Source organism: Poecilia mexicana, unplaced genomic scaffold, assembly GCF_051168715.1.
Source record: "Poecilia mexicana isolate PSO_F unplaced genomic scaffold, ASM5116871v1 scaffold_21, whole genome shotgun sequence".
Classification (NCBI taxonomy): domain Eukaryota; kingdom Metazoa; phylum Chordata; class Actinopteri; order Cyprinodontiformes; family Poeciliidae; genus Poecilia; species Poecilia mexicana.
This window is the reverse complement of record NW_028263390.1, coordinates 11,957,743-11,978,619: the sequence shown is the minus strand read 5'-3', so window position 1 is coordinate 11,978,619 and position 20,877 is coordinate 11,957,743. Positions and strand designations below refer to the sequence as shown.

General features: G+C 38.5%; 1 protein-coding gene across 1 annotated transcript in view; it reads left to right on the top strand.

The window, feature by feature from the left end:
- Positions 1 to 1,040: 1,040 nt before the first annotated feature.
- Positions 1,041 to 20,877, top strand: part of snx17 (sorting nexin 17) — a 21,725-nt gene continuing 1,888 nt past the window's right edge. Inside the window, exons 1-14 of the mRNA XM_014990784.2 lie at positions 1,041 to 1,842; positions 6,199 to 6,273; positions 7,770 to 7,887; positions 9,445 to 9,509; positions 11,504 to 11,614; positions 12,442 to 12,532; positions 13,075 to 13,162; positions 15,431 to 15,500; positions 16,633 to 16,725; positions 16,932 to 17,135; positions 19,673 to 19,801; positions 20,170 to 20,247; positions 20,606 to 20,680; positions 20,752 to 20,793. Coding sequence (XP_014846270.2) covers positions 1,783 to 1,842; positions 6,199 to 6,273; positions 7,770 to 7,887; positions 9,445 to 9,509; positions 11,504 to 11,614; positions 12,442 to 12,532; positions 13,075 to 13,162; positions 15,431 to 15,500; positions 16,633 to 16,725; positions 16,932 to 17,135; positions 19,673 to 19,801; positions 20,170 to 20,247; positions 20,606 to 20,680; positions 20,752 to 20,793 — 1,299 coding nt within the window. The 5' untranslated portion in view covers positions 1,041 to 1,782. The remainder of the gene's footprint in view (positions 1,843 to 6,198; positions 6,274 to 7,769; positions 7,888 to 9,444; positions 9,510 to 11,503; positions 11,615 to 12,441; positions 12,533 to 13,074; positions 13,163 to 15,430; positions 15,501 to 16,632; positions 16,726 to 16,931; positions 17,136 to 19,672; positions 19,802 to 20,169; positions 20,248 to 20,605; positions 20,681 to 20,751; positions 20,794 to 20,877) is intronic.

Here is a 20,877-nt window from a genome sequence, read left to right as displayed (position 1 = left end):
TGTCCTCGAGGACCGACTTTGGGCACCCCTGCCATAGACAATTAAATATTTATGATATATAAATATTCTTCTGTTTGAGTATAAACAATCTCAAAATTTCGAGGTTAAAATGTTTCGTCTTGAAACATAAATAAAATATTCTCTGATAAATCTTACACAATTACACAGCCATGCACACCTTATTTTTTTGTTCTATAAACGCCACAAACAAAAAGTTGACTAACGTGAAATAGTCCGGTGTAACAGGTGTTCTTGTCAGATCGTCATACCCTTAGCACGAACTCACGGCTATATCTGTCAGATACGTACGCTGTCATTACCATATGATTTTATTTAATCAGCAACATAGAATCATGACGTAGATCGTCATACACTTCGTCAAATGTTAATAATTTTATACACAAAAAATATAAATTAATTTTAGTACTACTCATGGTTGTCATTGAGAAATAAGTATTAACTATATCTGCAAAACATATGAGTGCAAACATATAACAGTGTGTTAGAAATATGCATAGCCACCAGGCTGCCAACGTTCTCTGTGGTTTGTAGGTATAGTTATAGAATAATTTCATTTTGTGCACATTAATCAGGGTCTGTCCATATTAGCACTGTTGTATTAAAATGTGTCCAAACATTCAAAAGTGTCGAAGGCTGATAGTAATTCACTACTAGTATCATTAGCAAAAATCTATGCCAGTATTAAGTGGCCACTAAACTTGTAGAGTACCTAAAGCAGATTCCAGGAAGAACTTCTGAGATGTCCAGAAGATGAGTTGTCAGAACAACTAATGTACTATCATCATTTGTGTTGTATTTTTTTTCCAGTTATTTAGATAGTATATAATATGGAAAATAAGATCTTGGACAGCGATAAGATAGCAGAACAGTCATATTACTACTGAAACAGAACTGTACTGTTGCATGTCTTTTTGTACGTGGAACAGAACTGTCACTCACAATATGGCGGCGACTTTAACGTACTATCTGGACGCTCGTGCAACCCCCCTATAAACCAGGGTGGGATGGTTTAGCCCAGAAAGATTGTTGCAGTGCCTCTTGATGGGCCATCAGTGGATACCTTGACTGTGGACGGAGTGGCTAGGTTGTAGAGGCATCACATCTGCTTTTTCAGCGGCCCTTGCTACATTTCTCCGGTATATAAACATTGTAGATTTTATTTAGCAAACGGAGGAGCTCTGAAAGCCACGAGAGTCAAAACCAACGGTACTGTCGCACATTTGGGAAGGTTCACCAGCCGCTGTGTGTGCGACGCTTGAGGGACTGCAGGAACCAACTGCACCTTTTCTCCAGAAACTTCATCTGCTTGTGCCAATGAACCGAAATACCCGAATGCCTTCAAGCTCAGTTCTTAAAAGTGGGTGGTTTTATTTTTCTTAACCAACAACGTGTAGCGATGAAAGAGACATTTTTATGCGCACAGCAAAGGTGTAATTACCCAACACTTGCAAACATGGCTGCTGTGTGAACAGCAGACAGAAAAGTTTAACACTGACGTGGGAGAAGTTTAGAGCATTCATGAGCAGCTGTCCGCTCAGTAAAATGCTAGGCTTTCGTCCCTAGTTTGGTACCGCCGTCTCTGGACCTCCGAACCGGCGAACGGACTGTGTCGGAGCCGCCTCCGCCTCCTCCTTCGTAGGCTTCAGAGAGTCACCGCAGTAGACTTTGTTGGGAAGCTGTGGTGCCTTGCTTACCACCCCAGCCTCCAGTGGAGGCGTTTAAGGACTTATCTACTGACTGCAGGGTGTGTTTGGAGCTAAAATGCATTTTTCCATACCCGAAACGGAGGTTCGTTCGGGTGAGAATGGTTCAAGCTATGTGGTGAGTATTTAACTTTTCCTGCTTTGCCAACTATGCTGTTAATGCTTTACTTCAGCTGGGTACAGCTCGGCTAACGTTAGTGCACCAAACGTTTTAACATTTACGGAACATATATTTATTTTTCTTCTGTCTTGAACTTCTTTGTTGCCTTCAACATACTATAGACACTATTTATAGTCTTCAAAAAAAATTGAACACCCTCTATTGAATGTTCACAAATCCATCACTGATTATTGTTGTTTTATCTCTGGCAAAGAAAGTGACTTAATTGTAACGATTTACTCATCAAGCAAATGATGGTAAATCAAGATGTATAAAAGGTGTTTAATATCTAACCAAAACGTTTGGATACCCTATGCCCAATAGCTAATCTTTCCCTCTTTGGTTGAAATTATTTTTAGTGAGATGTTTCTTGTTGTCATTTACCAGACTCTTCACTTTGAGTGGGGGATTTTAGGGATTTCTTGTATTTACAGCCCATTTAAAGTCATCATCCTTCAACATTTCAGCGAAATTCAACTCGTTCCATTTCTTCTCTAAGGAATGGATGTTGATATCAAGAGTAGCAAGAGTGTAGTTGCTCCGTTATGGACATTTTGGGGGTTTTGCTTGGATATGGTTTTGGATTTCCTTCACTTGTATACTTGTTTTGTACAAAAATATCTTTAAGACCTTTTTAAATCTATTAGTAATCCAGTAAACTGGTAAAGTTTGCTTTTTTGAAGGCATCGGAAATCTCTCTTCCCTCTTACTTCAACACTCAGGAGCACCCCAAATTAAATGTATGCGGTTCAAATGAGACACACCTTTTTCAAAGGATGTTTACTTATCATGTGCTCCTATTGATATTGGCCTATGTGTAATTTTGGCCATTTTATGGATGGGATTAATTTATGGTGTCCTAATAGCACACAGTAACTGTGTTTAATAGTCTTGCATTTATTAATACACTCATTGAACAAGCAGTGGAGAAAATTGTAAAAATAACAATCCTGATAATATGGACAGTTTTTTTTTTCCAAAACATTAATTTGAAATTTTGACGATGATAAATAAAATCAAAATTCTTATCATGACATGAAATTTATCACGGTAAATGATAAACGATACAATAAATGCCGACCCCAAAGTCAGTTAATGGATTTTTGCCATGTACAAGTACTTGAAGATATTAACTGACAAGTTATTGGTGGGGGGACCTTATATTTGGGTAATTTAAACAAGATTTTGTTGTGCCAAACAAGTTCTAACTAGAATTAAGCCCGATAACGATCAAGGGTTTTTTACGCTAACTCCAACCAGCAAATAAAAGCTGCTTTTGATAAGACGGCACAGCCAGTTATGGCCTCACAAATCCAATGATTTTGGAGGGGGTGGCAACCGTAGACTCGCTGGTGGTAACACCAGGTAGAAGTAATGTGACTTTATCCTGTTAAACAACCTAAAAATAGTTTAGTTTTGCTGCCTTTGGTTTCCTTTCATTACCCACCACAGAGCATCCGTTCTTTGAGAAGATTTGGGGTTTGCCACCATGGTGTCAAAATCCTTATTTAGTAGAAAACACAGCCAGCATTGCTTTCATTTGAGTTGAGTCTAAATAACTCAACAGAAACAGTGTGTTTTTTTTCTTTATTTAAACAAAAAAGAAAAGATCTAAGTGGTTATTTTTCTAAAACTATTTGAAAGAACTAGCTTTTCTTTCAAAAGCACTGTAACAGTCCATTGTGGTTGAGCAATGCAGGGAGTCGTATTGTTTTGACACTGACTTCTGAATCTGCTCCCACTGCGTGGGTCCAACATTTTCCTAAGTGAACAGTCCTGCTAATGTCAGGCAGTTTCTGGGCCTTTTCGAAGACATCTCAGCAGTATTCATTCAGAAACCTTTGACAGCATTCCGAGTGATGAGGCTGAATAGCTTTCACGACGCGTGGTTTCTCAGACGTATTTATGCTTTCCAGGTGGTTTAAAAATGTCGGCTGCGGCATTTGACTGCTGTTCACGGTCTTATGCTGGCTGCTTCAAGTGTCAAACACCTGCAGCTTAAGACCTCTCTCATCTTGACTCCATGTGATCCAGAGAGAAGACAAGATTTTCGGAGTGAGCTTATTCATATTGACAATCACTGCCTTTGTGGTGGCTGAAGACAAGCAGTAATTTATGCTTGTTTTTTTGTTTTGTTTTTTTTCAAAGGATTCAATCTAATGTCAAGCATTTCTCCTTGGATTTTGTTCTCCAAATAGAAACTGTTGCACATTTCCACTTTGAACCTTTTGTGTTGTCATTCCTGTATTGTATTTACCTTACTCGGTACAATTTCTGCTTGCCCAGCAGTGGAAAAATTTGCAGTTCAGCTCCCGCTGACTGTCATTGTGGCCTTCTTGTGACCAGCCTTCAGGAAAGGACTTTGCTTGATTGTAATATTAAAAGATGTGCTGTGCACATTGGAACTAGTTGGGCACAAAATATGCAGACCTTGCACTAAGCTTTGTAGACTAAGAAGGCAAACTTTTTTTTTTTATGTCTGCTTCTCTGCACTGACCACTTGTTCACACTTCCTGTTTTTGTTTTTTCTGGTGCCCTTTGTTTTCCTTGTTCATGTGGCTTTTACAGCTAGTGTCCTAAAAAGCATGTCGATGTGTAAAAAGTAAACTTAAGTGCTACTGTACGGTGTGTTGACAGCATTGTTCATTTAAAGCTGCCACAGGCAAAATGTGTCAGAGGATTCACATAATCTGCACGTAGCTTCTACAAAGCTTTGTAGCTTTGTAGAACGCTAAAGGTTCAGGTTTGGATTTGCAAAAAAAAAAAAAAAAACACAGCGTTTTTCAGTTGCAGAGAAATCCAAATAATGGGGAGAAATTTCATCTAGGTATCATCTTCGCTCAGTGAAATTTTAAATCATTTAATTTAAATCTTTTAAAACTATTTTAATGTTGCTCACACATTTTTTTAAATTATTATTATTTTTTTAATTTTCCGGGTTTTTCAAAGCATTTATTTCTGAAGCCTCAGTAGCTTTTAATAAATCAAAGGAAGAGGATTACAAGGTGAAGATCTCTTTGGCCTAAAGTCAGAAAGTCAAGCTTTACAGATGATTTTAGGATTGGAGTTAAAAAACAAAATTGGGTTTTCTGTGCAAGGAAAAACATGCAGCCCATTGAATCTACCCAAAGTGCTTATTGTACACAAAAAATGCAGGATCATTCTTCCTTCCTGCCTTGATACTGTGTCCATTTGTTTTTTTAAACCCCTTCAAATTCCCTAAGCAGCTAGGTTTGTAGATGGAAGCAACTATTGGTTTGTATCCGTGGCTTTCAGTGGATTCAATGTTTTAATGTAAAATAAAAAAAAAATAACTGGATGCAAATTTACCTGCACCATCTTATTAAGAAGCTGCATTTATTAAGCCACTGTTGATATTAAGACACAACAGGAAAGGAAAGAGTTAGCCTCTTCACCTCCAAAGAGGATAAATCCTCAGTTTGTAGTTACTGTTGGTGTAACCTCTGTGGGTGCGGCTGATATTTCTAAGAATTGTTTTGCTTTTTGAGAGTGATCATCTTTTCCGGGAGTTGGATTTGTGGAAGGGGTTTCAATGAGGACTTCTGCCAAAGCAAGTAATTTAGTATTTCCGTTGCTACACCTGCTTATTGGAAGACGGAAAGAAATGTGCTTCCCTCTGGTTTGATATTTTGAATTGTTTTTTTATGCTTAACCTAATTTGTTGGTCCAATAAAAAACAGGGGTGACAAAACTCAAAGTTTGTCCACCCAAACAATAAATTTAACTTTGGTTACACTTTGCTGTCAAAGAAAACATTTAAATATATAAAAAATGAAAACTAAGGTTTTTTTTTTTCTTTTTTTTTTTTTTTTTACAACTTTGTAAAGTGCATTTATGTCAATATACCAAGCCAGATGTTGGAGAGAGGTGAAATTAAGGGGTAGGATGTTGTCTAGTTCCTGAACACATTCTTGCTAGTTGTGACTTGATTACCATGTTGTTTTCCTTGGCAGAAACATTTTTCAGCGCTTTGCCAAAAAAAAAAAAAAAAAACATGCAGTAAACGCAGACCTGAATGAGATTTTTTCAGTAAGATAACCTTGAGGAAATAATTGCCTGAGCTCCATGAATGCAGAGCAGGACGTTATCTCTGGCATCTCATTTGAAGAAACATTTTAGCTTTATGATGGAAGATTTGAACGGTTTCATTTTAGAAAATTTTCTTTATGCTTCATTTACCGTTTCATCTTTTTTTTCTAAAGCTTTTTAGGAGATCATTCACTCAACCTTTCTTCCGTTTTAATCTTTTTTTTTTTCCTTCTTTTCATTTTGGATCTGCGCTTCCACCTGTAGGCCTACAACATCCATGTCAACGGCGTGCTGCACTGTCGGGTACGCTACAGCCAACTCCTCGGCCTCCATGAACAGGTGAGGCTCCTGCTGTCACAACGCACCCTCCTCCTGGGTGGCACATAGGCAGCGTAAATGCCATCATACTCTGTGACCTTTCCTGCTTCTTTATGCTGTATTCTCGCTCTAAATCTGGTTTAAAGCTTTGTGCTTTTGTTTTTTTCCTCCTCCCATTTTGAAAGCTCTTGCCTGTTCAGTGGCAGAATTATGGAGGGGATGTGGAAGGAATGTGCTTGGCCTTAGTTACATGTCACCTGCTGAGAAAAGGAACCTAATCTTGGGGGGGGGGGGGGGGAGCTGTTTTTTTTTCCTGAGTGGATTAGTTAGAAATTATTATACAGGAAAACGTCTTTCTGGCTGCGAATTGTCTTCAGGAGAGAAAAGCCCGTAAGAAATTAGTCTGGTTGTTAAAATCAACTCATGTGTAGCCAAAGTCTTGTATTTCTAAACATTTAATGAATCGGCAATAAGCCTAAACTTTACAATCTTTATCCTCCAATCCGTGTCCTCCTCTTTGAGGGTCGCTGTTGCCTGGTAACAGGGTGTGGAAGAGACATGCTCAAATCTTCCCTGAGCATCAACCCCAAAGGGCTTCCAATGTTGAATGCATGACCCCAAAAACACTGAAGCGAATACAGGCTGCATACTTTTAAGCAGTTCTGAATATTTATTGGCTGACTAAGTTTTCTCTCAGTCTAAATATTTGGTGCAAATATTTAGATGGAAACCAGTGAAAATCAGTCAAGGTCAGCTCCAGGGATCCTAAATGAGCTTGTATTTTGCAGGTCAGATTTTTTTTTTTTTTTTGGTTTGATGTTCATGAGATTTTTCTCTGCTGATATAAGAGCTTAACTGTACGTTCAACCTGTGCTGCCTCTGTCAAGCTGAAAATAGCACAAGGCAATATTGAGGTATAAATTTCCATCCTTCCTCTTTTGCACTCACTCACCATGTTCCTCTGTCACCATGCTGCTGTATGTGTGGGAGTTGGGACCAGGGTGCTTTTACACTCTTAAAACATGTCACTTAATTGGGATGTACAGCTTTTGCCCGAGGAAACGTACAGGCTGGAATTGGACCGCATCTGGTGTGCGATTCTGCATTTGCGAGGTTTTAGTTTAGGACTTGGAAGTCTTTAAAGCAACAGCTTTCAGATGATAGAAAATGGAAAATGAGGCAAGACGCTGGAAGGCCAAGTAAACTTGGAATCGCCAGGCGTTCGGGAATCCAGATGTGAGTTTGTGTGGTATGCACGGAAACTCACATTCAAAAAAAAAAAAAAAAATTAAAATAAACCTGTGATTCATCACAAATCGCCTGAATCTATCTGTTTATAGCAATGAATTTGAATCATTTTAACTGAAGAGACCGCCTCTGCCACTGCCTGGCTTCCCTAAGATTCAGACAGAATTTCTCTAAATAGTCTTGTTTATTCGTAAAAAGGCCCATCTATGTAGGCTGCAGTTTCTAAGACCTGTCTGAGCTGAACCACTTCTGATTTGCATCCCCCCCAGATAAAAAAGGAATATGGCAGCAATGTGGTACCTACCTTCCCCCCAAAGAAGATCTTCACTCTGACCCCTGCTGAGGTGGAGCAGAGGCGAGAGCAGCTGGAGAAATATATGCAGGCTGGTGAGTTATTCTGTCATGATTTCTGACTGAAAAGAAGTTTTATTTTAGATGAAATATAAATGTGGGGACTGAAAAAAAATGCTACTACTGTTTGGATTTTGGTTGCACTGCAACCTCTGTTTCTCTGCTGTGAATGTTCTGATCCAATCCTGTACCAGATTGAGTCAGTGATTGTAGAGCTTATTTTAGGTGACTCGTCAGAACTCAATAGTAACTTTGTAACCTAGTTAACAAGCGTTGAAGTATCACATTAAAACTGATCTGCTGAAACTCTTTATTTTCACAAAATATCTGTTACGGCCAATAAAAATGGAAAGCACAGCACCATAAATATCGTTGTAAGTGTAGTGCTGATGAAACGTGGTGTAATTTTTCCGTGCTTTAATGCTAGAGCTTTTCCAACCATTCTCACAACACAACTGAAATTATTCCTGTTGTTATTGTGAAAGTTCACATTTTACCATGAGAGCTTGTTTTGCTGTTGACAGTTCAGTTATGAACAAACTGATCTCAGTAATTTGAAATGTTTGGACAGACAGACAGACAGACAGACTACGCCACATGTGGTCAGAGTAAAAAATAAAAATAAAAATGGAGACACTCATTTATTGTGAAATTTTTAAAAAGTTCCAAGTTAAATCCTTGAGTGATTATCTGTGATCTAAAATGGCCTTTGTTTATCTTTGTCCCTCTTATTGTCATTAAAAATATTTCAAATGCTCATTACAAGTTAATTTTGTTTCTGTAAACATTCCCTATGATATGCTTAAGGACTCTCTTCAAAGCCCAAATTAAATATTTGTGTGATTCCAGGCATATTATCCAGATTCTTTAAACAGGTTGAGGTGAACTTGCTCCATATAAAGATGCAGAACTGGCAGCAGTGCAAAGCAGCGACTTTAATCCTCAAGCACCGGCAGTTACAGCAGAACAACGAAGCGTTGTTCCAATGTGTGTTTGCTCATAGTCTGGGAGCATACACGCGCGCACACACACGCGGACACACACGCAGGGTGTTCTTGGCCACAAGTCCACTTGGTTACATCATGGCTTTTTACATAGTTATGGAAACTTGGCTGCAGTAAACACAACCTCTTCTGACTGACTCAGAGGGCTCCAAACTTTCGCATTTGGCCAAATGTTTCGACTAATTTGTTGAAGGATAATGGCTAATGGGCCGTCACGCTCACCCTCGCTATTGTAGAAGCTTGGCAAGTAAATACTTGAGTGTTTATGCAACTAAAATCTTTTATTTTAGGAATGGAGCATGAAAAAAAAAATCTATTTTATTCTTTTCTTTCCAATGTCCAATAATGATTGACAGAGATCTTGCAAAAGCACAAAGTTGCATGGTACAAGGAGTGTAATCGTGATGTAAGAAGAAAAGAGGAAGTCGCCCCACCTAAACATGTTTTGACAACATTCTGAAAACACACTTGACTAATTACTTGAATAATCAAACATGTTTCTCTATTGCTGACAGAAATCACTTGAGCCGAATAAAGAGTTTAGTCTTTAATTGCAATCAGAGTTTTGTCTTCTGTCGTCTTTTCGCAGTTCGACAACATCCTTTGCTGGGAGCCAGTGAGCTTTTTAACAGCTTCTTGAGGAAAGCACAGCAGGTTGGTGTTTTCTTGTTTTTGTCACTAGACTCATCCCGTTTCTGCCACGCCACATAATTTTGACTTTGAAATTGTTTTCATCTCAAGTAGCAGAAACTATTATGTCTTGTTCTCTTGTCGCCTCACCTTCTCAAGATGTAACCTGTGGGTAAGATGTGTCAGATGACGTGTGCCTCGCATGTGGCTGGAAATCGTTGCGAGACCTGCCTGTTGGCAAATATGTCACCATAGTTGTTTAACGTTGGGGAGCTGGATCCTTTTGAGCTCGTGTGTCTTAGCCAAATAGAAAAGGGTGAATCTGATGATTCATCCTCGACGGCATCTGCCAAACAACTCTTTGTGCAGCCCCTGAAAATGAGCTGAAGGAATTGAGACCGTAAGAGCATAAACAGATTTCAAATGAAAGGTTATACGGCTGCACACGCAGGGTGACACGTATTTGCCAGACTGTGATTCACCTTTGTGGATAAATTAATTCGTCCAAAGCCATGTAAACCCAGTCTGGCCTCCTTCTCTCTTATATCACCACGCTAGTAAATGTTTTGAGCACATCGCCAGTCAGACAGGGGGCTGTAGGTGCAGAACATGAGATGATTGACCTCCCACTGTAGGCGTTTTGTCTGCAGTTTTGGGTTGGGGGGTGGGCTGAGATTCCCTGCAGAGGGATAAGGCAAGATGAGAGATAATTGAGAGGAGGTGATGAGAGACCGCCTGAGGGCTGAAGAAGCAGGAGCTGTCGTCTTTTTAATATCTACTTCAGGGACAGTCAGAAGCTCACATAGTCCCGTTGTGTGTGTTAATGTTTTATTGATTTCTCTAACACGTAGCCCATCTTCAGCTCTGCACTGTGATGATTTCAGCACTGAAACCAGTGATTATCTAAGTAATTGATTACTATTTCGATTTATATTGACAATTGATTAATCGGATAATAATAAAAAAAAAAAAATTCTTGCCTAAAAATGCAACAGCAACATTTGTTTACCCCTAGAACCCGACGGACCCACCGGTGGGTCCAGCTGCCGGGACCTCGGCTCGCTCTGTAAACAAAGGCTCCACGTGCCTTTAAATGTTTTTTTATTTTTTATTATCCGCTAAAAGAGGCTTGGATCTTTCAAAAACTATTCCGCATAAAGGTTTTGCCCAAAATGTTAAGTTTAAATTTATTTTGTAGCAAGTTATGCATCTGCAGCTAAAAATCTATTCTTCTAATAACATGTAAAAAGCTCAGCCTTTTTTGCTTTTCTGAACATTAACACAGTGTAGGGCAGATCTGTTAATTTTTTTTATTTATTTTTTTGATTAACCGATTTAATAAATGGATAGCAAAAGGTCCCTAATATGATATTTTATTTTATTCAGAATTTGACCCAGGCGAAGCTAAAACCCTTTTATTTGAGGAGTTCTGTGTAGAACATATTAAAGTTGTTTTGTTTTTTTTATCTTGAAGCAAAACGTATACATTTTTCTATAATTTTGGCTTACTTACTGAGTATTTATTTCAGCAAGTGGCTTTTTTGAGTCTGAATACTCCAGTTAATGATTAATTGATTCCTAAATTAGCTGACGGTTATTTCAACAATTGATTAATCCAATTAATCGTTTTAACCCTAGATGACATTTTCAAATGATATCGATATGTACACAAGTTCAGGGTTGTGAGTTTTAATACTTACAGCATACATTCACTTAAGTTTTTTTTTTTTTTTTTAAACAAGTGGTGATGAAGGATGTAGAATATTTTTATGTCCCAGAGACTTTTACCTTCTTGTTCCTAATAAACACAGAAATCAACTGTAGCAGATGAGGAGAACTGTAGTTTTGCCGGGAAGTGAAAGTTTTTACTTTCCCTCTCCAATGGCTGTTTATCAGCCCGCAGTGTGTTTCATGTATTTGGCTCAGTGTGGTTTTACTTGTGAAAGACTGGAATGTAAACACACAGCCAACCCATGGAGCTGAATTAACGCCTGGATTGTTTTGTGTCGCTCCCACAGGAGACGCAGCAGATTCCCACAGAAGACGCGGCGCTGGACATCTGCCTGTCTAACGGTCAGAAGGTTACGGTCAACATCCTGACTTCGGATCAGACGGAGGACGTTCTCGATGTAAGCGGGGAACGTTATTTAATGCACTCTCCTTATGCTACCATCTGTGTCTGGAAGGATTTGAAAGGAAAAGGGGGCAGGCGTCTTGATGAACGAAGCGTCATCTGGGGCTGATAAGTTTTATTCTGTTTCACCTCTGTTCATGTGTCCTCATCTGCAGGAATTTGACCTCTTCGTGTCAGATCTTTTACATGTATTGGGCCTTTTTTTTTTCCCCAGAGAACATGCTGTAGACTCTCAGTGCGCTTTAAACGTGAATCAATGATGTGCCTGAGCCGAAATCACTAAAATTCATCGATGAACCAAATAAGTCAAGACGGCAAACACACCAAAATCCATGATAAATAACACAGACACACATATTATGTAAAAATGTAAGCATCCTTATTGTATTGAAGTCTACGGCACATCATGATTTTCTTATTATCCTTTCTTAAGTCTTCTTCAACTCAGATCTTAAAAACATATATTAGCACAACATAAGTCATTTCTGTTTCACCTCTGGATAGTTTGTGGATTTTGGCCTCTGATTATTATTTTTTTTTTAAATAAAAGCTTAACCACAGTTAACCTCTGCTTACATGACTATGACTCACAGAACAAAGTCGAACATGTTGTACCAAAACTAAGCATGAGTTGAATGTTTCCACAGCTTTAAAACTATAACGCATTAGAATAACTTTGTACATCTGTATTGCATATCAGGCAAAATACTCGCATCATGGTTTAGAAATGGTGGCTTTTTTTTTAAAATTTCACTTACGAACGATATGAAATGGTTTATAATCTAAATTGTTACCTGTTTCACCTGTTTAATGTTTCATCAGGCTGCTGCAGTAAAGCTCGACCTTCCAGACGACCTCGTGGGATATTTTAGTCTCTTCTTGGTCCGAGAAGGGGTGGATGGAAACTTGACATGTGAGTTACATTTCAATTATCCTACTTAGACTTTGTTTTGCCTAATCCTTGGTTAAAAGGTAGTGATGCTCCTGGAAATCTGTTTAAATTTACCTTGTGTTTAAAATGAAATATTTCTGGTGCCAATTTTATCTGCTTGGTTTTGGCTATAAATATTTAAGAAATATATCAGGTTTTTTTTTTTGTTTGTTTGTTTTTATTACCCAGCATCAGTATAAACCAGGATTAGTTTCTGTATGCATCTTCCTTTAAAAACGCTTTAATTGACCAAACATCTGATTTCTGGGGATTTTATTATTAAGTGGTGAAACTTGGTGGAACAGGGAGAAATGGATCTGCCCCACCTTCCTGTGGGGATAAACACGGCATTAAAGCAGCAGAATGGACACACTTTTGAATTCTTGCAGGTTTTCCCCAGCTGGGAACAGTCCAGATGGTTTCCTGCCACACCTGGTTGTTTATGGGTGCCATCATTATTCTTGTCCTTGAGACTTAAGATGCCTTCGACCCTCACTGTTTCTTTTTCCCTGTGTCCCTTTTAGTTGTCCGGAAGCTTCAGGACTTTGAGTTGCCTTATGTATCGATTACCAGCCTGCAGAGCTCCGATTATCACATAATCTTACGGAAGAGGTAAAGGCACCCGTTCTCCTTATGAGTTTCATCATGTCATTCAGAAAAACTCTGTGCTCCAAGTTGATTGTCTGATCCTGTAATTAAGCAGGATATCGTTTCTTTCTCGGTGTTATCGAAGTGTTATTTTAAATTGTTATTGGTAAACTCATATCTGTGTCGAACCAGAGAGTTCAAGCTGCAAATCTGTCATTATAGTCATTCTCAAAGCGACAGATAATTTGAAGAGACTCGTTTTCTGTACCGGTCCATATTTATCAGTGGTGGAAAGAGAGTGTTTTTCATGGTAGACTTAAAAGAAGTAACGATAACACAGTGACATGAGATGACCTTTTGTTCCAAGTCGCAGGCTTCCTCTTTCAGTTCAGTATGCAGTTACTCCAACAAAGTCTGTCATGACCACTTGATCTAATTTTGTAGCTCTTTCCTGTTACATTGACACTTTTTACCACAAATGAGGCTTAAACCTGCATGAAAAACTCTCACATTCTTCTGCACAGAGAATGGGAGGTAGTGATATCTAGAGATGCACGCCACCCTATATATGTTCACTATGAATTGCAATTGAATTTAAAATTCTTAAATTTTAAGCGTTCAAATGTAAATTTTTGGACACTTGGTCTGGCCAAGTGTCTCACAACTGTGGAAAAGAGGAAACGTGTGCTCTGACTTTATGGTAAAATATATTTGCACTTCCATTTTGAAGTAATGATTCACATGGTTGAAAAATGAACATCGCCTAACCTCCACGCCCAGACTGTTTCCAACATGCTCTAAAATTGAATTAGTTGACCTTAAACTCTAATGCGACCAGAGTTCAAATTCATGACAATATAAGTTCATAGGAAGGGTAGCCAGTAGAAAGACTCTCTTCTTAAAATCAAAATGATTAGGTTTCCAAAGGTACAATTAAAAAAATGGAACATTATTAACTGAAGAACAAATTTGCCCAGAATTGTACGTCACTATTTGATGAAAATCAGAAACGGCTTACAGATGTGAAAAAAAAAAGAATAAATAAAAAAAATAATAAACTCATACAAAGTGCTTGGCATCGACTCATTTGATAGCTACAGGATTAATTGGGCAACTTAAAATACAAGCGGTTCTCCATGTTTTCTTTAGCTTACTGGAAACTCCTCAACCGCTCTGAATATATTTAGTCGCTATGCCTTGTGCTGCATATTATAAAAGTAAAAAAAAAACATGAGCAAACATCCCTGGGTTGGAACAAATCCACATTTCTCTGTACAGTCCGAAGTCTGACTTCTCCTTTTGTCAACACAATGTATTATTTTAACTTCCTTGGGAGTTTATTCTGTGGTTACCAGGCCTCCTGCGGACTCTGGAGGTACACAGGATGTTTACTTTCTTTTTCCCCGAAGTAAAGTCTCAGTCCTGTTGACCTAGTTTCAGTGAGGGAAGAATGAATGCAGAACTAACAAGTTGAGGAGGAGGATAAACAGATCCTCCTCCCCTCCCTGTATGAGATTACAGGCTAGGCTGAGGTTAAAACGGATCAGAAAGTTCTCTTCGCTAAATAATAAAAAGTGAAAAGGATTTGCCTACAAAACACTGTTTTTATATTTGTCATGTTACTGCTTTTATTGGTTGTAAAAATAAAGAATTAATACCATCTAAAACCACAGCAGTCCTTTACACTCTCTCTTCCTTTTCACTTTGTTTTGCTCTTCTTTCTTTCTCTTAAATTTCTGATGCCGTCACATCTTTGCTCAAACGTCTTTGCTTCTTTCATATGATTGACTTAAGTATGATTTTTTTTTAATCGATTTTTTTTTTCCTTTCCTCCAGACCCCTTTTAAATATTTTTTTTTCTAGGATTGCCAAAAAATGTCAGAAGGAACGCAAATTTTGATAAGCTTCAAAAATGACTAATAATCAAACGCGTGACCTTTATCTGTCACAGAGAAGTCGTTCCAGAAGTGATTTTGATGTTTTCGAAGGAAAACATCAAATCCATAATCGGTTATTTTTTATTATTGCATATCATATCTATTTGCATCAGCATTTGATCTGTCTTTAAACAGAGTTTGTGTCTTTTTCTTCTAATTTGTAAGTATCTCAATCTGCTTAAACCCCTTTGAAGCACATCTGTGTCCAAATTGAACCATTTATCTTCTCTTTTGGTGATTTTTTTTTTTTTTTTTTTTTTTTTTCCCCTTTAAAAATGTGAGCTGTAATTGTTGGTGATGATTAGAGATTTTCTGTATGGTAAACTGTTATTCTTTTAAAAATGTCTTTCATCAGCTACTGGGATATGGCGTATGATGGTGATGTAATGGACAACAGAGTTGGATTGAATTTGCTTTACGCCCAGGTGAGAACCTTCATAAGTTTTCTGAATACGCTATTATTTTCTGCCCAGCTCCAAGCTTTGTTTTGAAAACACCGGGCTTCCCCAGTGCCTGGAAAAGATGTCTGGATAAATATGAAAAAAAAGAGCATAATGTCATAGGGGGGAAAAAATTATTTCTTTCCAGACTTTGTCCTTTTCTACTTCCTGGATGACAAAATAAATGTTTTTCTTTGTTGGTGTTGTATTAAAAAACCCCCCAAAAAAACGCACATAGTTACCATGTCTGTATTTTTTTCCTTCATCAATCACGTTAGAGCTCGAGTTTATCTCTTTACTCAAAGGTGCTTTTGTTTTAATGGCTAAGGGAAGCAGATGCACTGTTACTCAAGCGCCTTAAAGTTTTGTGAATAGATCTTGGCTCATAGAAAAAGGTGAAAACCTTGTGAGCTCTACACCACAAACTCGTATAAGGCATGAGGTGTTTTCTTAAATTGTTTCTTTCATCCATCTACACAATCCGTCCATCTGTCGGTCTGTTTAGCTACTTCCCTGCAGTCTGTTGGTTTTTGCATGTTCTGCAGTAATCAACATTGGTAGATGTGTCTTGGGGGAGGGGAACATCAATAATTCAGGAAATTTCAGTCTGGAAAAGTATGAAACTATCCTGCAAATGTTCTTCTTGTAGCACATAGAAAAAAAGAACAAAAAAACCTAGATAAGACCTGATTGTGTTTCCATTTAGCATCTGTTGCTTTTTAATCTACTGCGTGCCTGCCAGCTCCCAGAACCAAATGGAGGGGGGAAAAACCCAAAAAAACGATTAAACAGCTTTGTCCTTGGGTGGAAAACTCCTTTTCTTCATCTGCTGTGTCCCTTCATTTGCCAAACTTTATTTTTGTCTATGTAGCACCTTGAAATCTTTGTGTTTCTGTTTTGACCCGTTTAGTCCAGAATACCTCTTGTGCTGACTTACAATTTTTAAGAAAGAAATCAAGTTGACAAAGAGTTTCTTTTGTATGTAAGAATTTGTTCATCTTTTGTGGAGATTTCCCCCACCTGAACAGTTCAGTTGGCAATTCTTCCAGTGCGACAATAAGCCCAATCTGATTTATTCTGTTCAGAGGACTTTATCTTCCTCCTCTTGCTTCACCAGACCCTGTCTGACATCGAGCGAGGCTGGATTCTCGTCAACAAAGACCAGCACAGGCAGCTAAAATCACTGCAAGAGAAAGGCTCCAAGAAGGAAGTAAGGGCTTCTCTTTAAAATTATTTTTCACTGAAATGTCACCCGAGTCCAGCCGAGACTCAAAAACGTCGTCCAACTGTAAACTTGTTGAGGACAAAACTGCCTCTGGTGGATACTGGCTTGCACTTCACCCAGGTTTTCCCATTATTGATTTATATTTGCCTCTAATTGTTTCAATATTTTTTTTTTTTTTGTGTTTCCTTAAGTTCATCCATCTTGGCCAGACCCTGAAATATTACGGCTACTTAAAGTTTGACCCATGCGTCACAGACTTTCCCGAGAAGGGCTGCCAAGTCATTGTCAGCGCCGGCAACAATGAGCTCAATTTCCACGTCAAGCTGCCCAACGAGCAGATGAAGGAGGGAAGCTTCAAGGTCACGCGCATGAGGTGCTGGCGAGTCACGTCGTCTGTAAGTGGAACCTGTTTGTGAAACCCACTGAGAATTTCTGTGTGTTTTCTTTCTTTTACATTTGGCAGCTGCTACTTCTCTAAAGTGCCAAGTTTCATGAATAATTAGTTCATTTTTACTTTTTTTTTTTTTTTTTATATATTGAAGTTTTGTCATTTAGGCAAGCACAGCCAAATCGTAGCTATCTTTTCTTTTCAGTCTCCTGTTTTTTTTCTTCCTTCTTGTTCTTCTTTCCTTTTTTCTTTTTTTTCCCCCAAGTGCAACCTGAACTGTCTGGTTTTGAGGCCCACCAGGGGTTTGAGTCTGCAGATAAATCCTCCCTAGTCATGAAATCTTTTCTTCATCTTTGAAGAAAAACATGTGCACACCTGCATCCTGTTAAATATTGACTTTCCGCGCAGTCAAAAATTTCTCCATGGAAGCCATTTCTCATTCATGAAGAGTTATGAAGTGGTTGGTTTATTCCCCAAACCACCTGATTTTGTTATGTCTAAAACATTTGAGGAATCCCTTCTGGTCTAAATATCTCTAGATAAACAGATTGATATTTCTAGATACGCTACGGAAAATGTCTTTCTCTGCTCCCTGCTTTGAGCCGTCGGTATTGACATTAGACGCAGAGGCAACATCGCACCCTGTGTTTAAAAGAGAGCAGTCGCTTTAAAAGAGGGTTTTTACTCGTTAAACACAGACTCACTGATTACAGACATCCTAAACTGTGTCTTATTTAGCAGTAGGCACAATTAATTAGGATTACTAACTGGGAACAGTGGTCTGTGTGTATATTCCCTGTAGCAGAACTCCTCAAATGGTGGGCAGCAGGCAGAATCTGGATCTAAGTAGGGGTCTTGTTCAGAGTTTTCTGACGTTTTTTCTGTGCGCAGATGAACGAGCGAGACACGAACACTGCGAATTATAGACAAAACTCTGAATGACTGACTCTAAAGAGAGAAGAACGGAGGACAAGCTGAATGTTTTCATTCAGATGGAACAGAGGCGTTGTAATGTTGGGGATATTGGCAAAGAAGAGCAAAATACGTGTTTGTTGTTTTTGAGGCGTTGTACCAACAGTCACCTAAAATTGGCGCATGCAAAGTTATCAAAGGACCCAATTTGACAGATCCACCAGTTAATTGGCAATAGCCAACTGGATGATTCTGAGTCAATAACCAACTCAACAGGTGTTAGGACAGGCTGACAGCAGGAGCTTTAATTGTTGAGATTATTTAAAATAGAAAAATTGGGGAAATAATTGTTTTTCGGCACGCACAGACTTTAATAGAACTTGAGGACTTTTACAGAATGTAGATTCTTACCTTGATCTAGATTTCCAAAAGGTTGCCAGCATTTCTTTGATGGGGGTTAAAAGCAAAAAAAAAAAAAAAAAAAAAAATAGAGCAGCTTTGCTGTAAAGCGTCACACTAACAGAAGTAACAGGCTGAGTGATCTCAGCACAGACAGCACAGACATTCCTCTGTGGAAACTATTCATTTCATTTTTAAATGGCTTCTTAGATCTGTATGCTTCCTCTTGCCTCATTTACATCCACCTCACCGGTACTAAAAATGGCTAACTTTGAGTCTTCACTCAGTAATGACCTCCACACCAAAGAGTGTTGTTGTTGTTGCTACTTGTTAGCGCCTTGATATTGTGCTTTTTTTGTGACCAAAAAAAAAAAAAAAAAAAGCGATCAGATATCTGAGTTTCTGACTGACAATCAACCAATTCTGGTCACTGCTCCATTTCAGGGGTTTCAGTAATAGTTGTAGTAAAAAGAAAAAGAAAAATCTGCGATGACAAATACTGAGCAAATAAACCTTTCTATTGTTCTGACAAAAATAGCCACTGTTAATTCATTAAACACTTGCAGATGCAGCACTGTATTCAAATGGGGATGGTTCACTTTTGCATTGCATTAATATGCAAGCAGTTGCATATCAGAAATGGTATTTAGATTTTGTACCAAATTTGCTCACAGAGCTCCACACACGGCAGCACATACAATTAAAAAGCCTGTTGGCCTGGTTGGTTACAGACGGAGAGTCCCGACGCTGCCCAGCAGGGTGATTAATTCCTCCGCTCACTCTGAGAGGTCAAAGTCATTTTAATGAGCCCTTTCCTGTCCAGCAAAATATCTCAAGCATCTCATTTAATGCAGCACTGCAGCCACTTTCGATAGCTGAATGTCAGGTTACATATAAACAGCCGTGCGTGTTGGTGCGTTTGCTTTTCCTTCTGGGTGTTGTGTTTTCGTGAGTCTGATTAGCATTCCTCAGAGGAAATGTTCTTAGCGAGGAGCTCGGCTTCTTGAAGCGTTGATTTCAGGGATCTTTAGAAAAACACAGTTTCGACTTCATTTTGAAAAATGGCGATGTAGATAAAAACATGTGAACGAGGTGTCTCAAGAGCAACTCCTGCATTCCAGATTGTGCTCGTGTTCTGGATTGTATTTTTAACAAATAAACCCAAAATAAAATTCTGATGTTCTGTTGTTTTCTTCTCTTTTTCTTTCTTTTTTTTTTTTTTTTTAACTGCAGCAAGTCCCTATATCAAATGGTACGACTAATCCCTGCAACTCGACAAAATGTGAGGTGAAGCTGGAGCTCGCCTTTGAGTATCTAATGAGCAAGGATCGCCTCCAGTGGGTCACCATCACCAGCCAGCAGGTAGACGGAGCCTGGTCGGCTCAATTCAAATTCAAAAAAATGTTTTGTTGATCCCAAAGGGAAATTAAATGTTGTTGTAACTCATAATAATTCAGATTCTTCAAAGAGTTATTGTAGACGGTGATGGCTGTCGGCAGGACAGATCTCTTGTCTAGCAACGTTTGTGTTCTCGTCTCTCGCATAAAGAAATTGGCCAAGTCTGTGTGGGAAGCTGAAGGATTTCTTCAGTGCACCAACGCTATTACTTTGGCATGTTAGCCTCGAGTTCCTGTAATTACATATATTAAGGCTGAGTCATGACTCCCACGGCTGTATCTTTTTTATATTTGCTCTGTTAATAAAAATTGGCTTTGTACTTGTGATTTCAGGCAATCATGATGAGCACTTGCCTTCAGTCTATGGTGGATGAGTTGATGGTGAAGAAGTCGGGTGGCAGTATAAAGAAGGTTTGCGTTAATAAAAATGCATGGATACGTTTCACGTCCTTTCTGTTGTGCAAAAGTGATTTGGTTTTATTTTCATTAAACTGTTTGGTTTGCACACAATTAAAAGTTTACACACACTCGTCACATGCAGGAATATATAGTACTTACTTTTGGGTTTTGAAAACCTTTTCACTGTAAACCTTAATTATTTAGCATCAAAATCATTAACTGAACCTTTTTTTTTTCAGTTGATGACTGTAAATTATTTTTGTATGATTATTTAAGCATCAAACATTTTAATTGGTAATTAATTTTTCAACATTAAATAAATTTTCCTATAAATTTGAGTGTTTTTTTTTGTCTGTCTCTGTCTTTCCAGATGCTGAGAAGGCGACACAATGGCTCCATCCATCGGTCTGACAGTCAGCAAGCTGTGAAATCTCCCCCTCTACTGGTGAGTAATGGAACAGCAGGCTGATTGCTTTGATGATATAAATGCTTTAACTTATGTTTTTGGGGTCGCAGGACTCCCCTGATCCGAGCCGAGAACAAATTGTCAAGCTGTCGGTGAGTATTACTCTGTCCTTCTTCTGGGCTTTTAGCATCAAACTAGAGAAGTTTTTTTTTTTTTTTTTTCCTTCTAGATTCAAC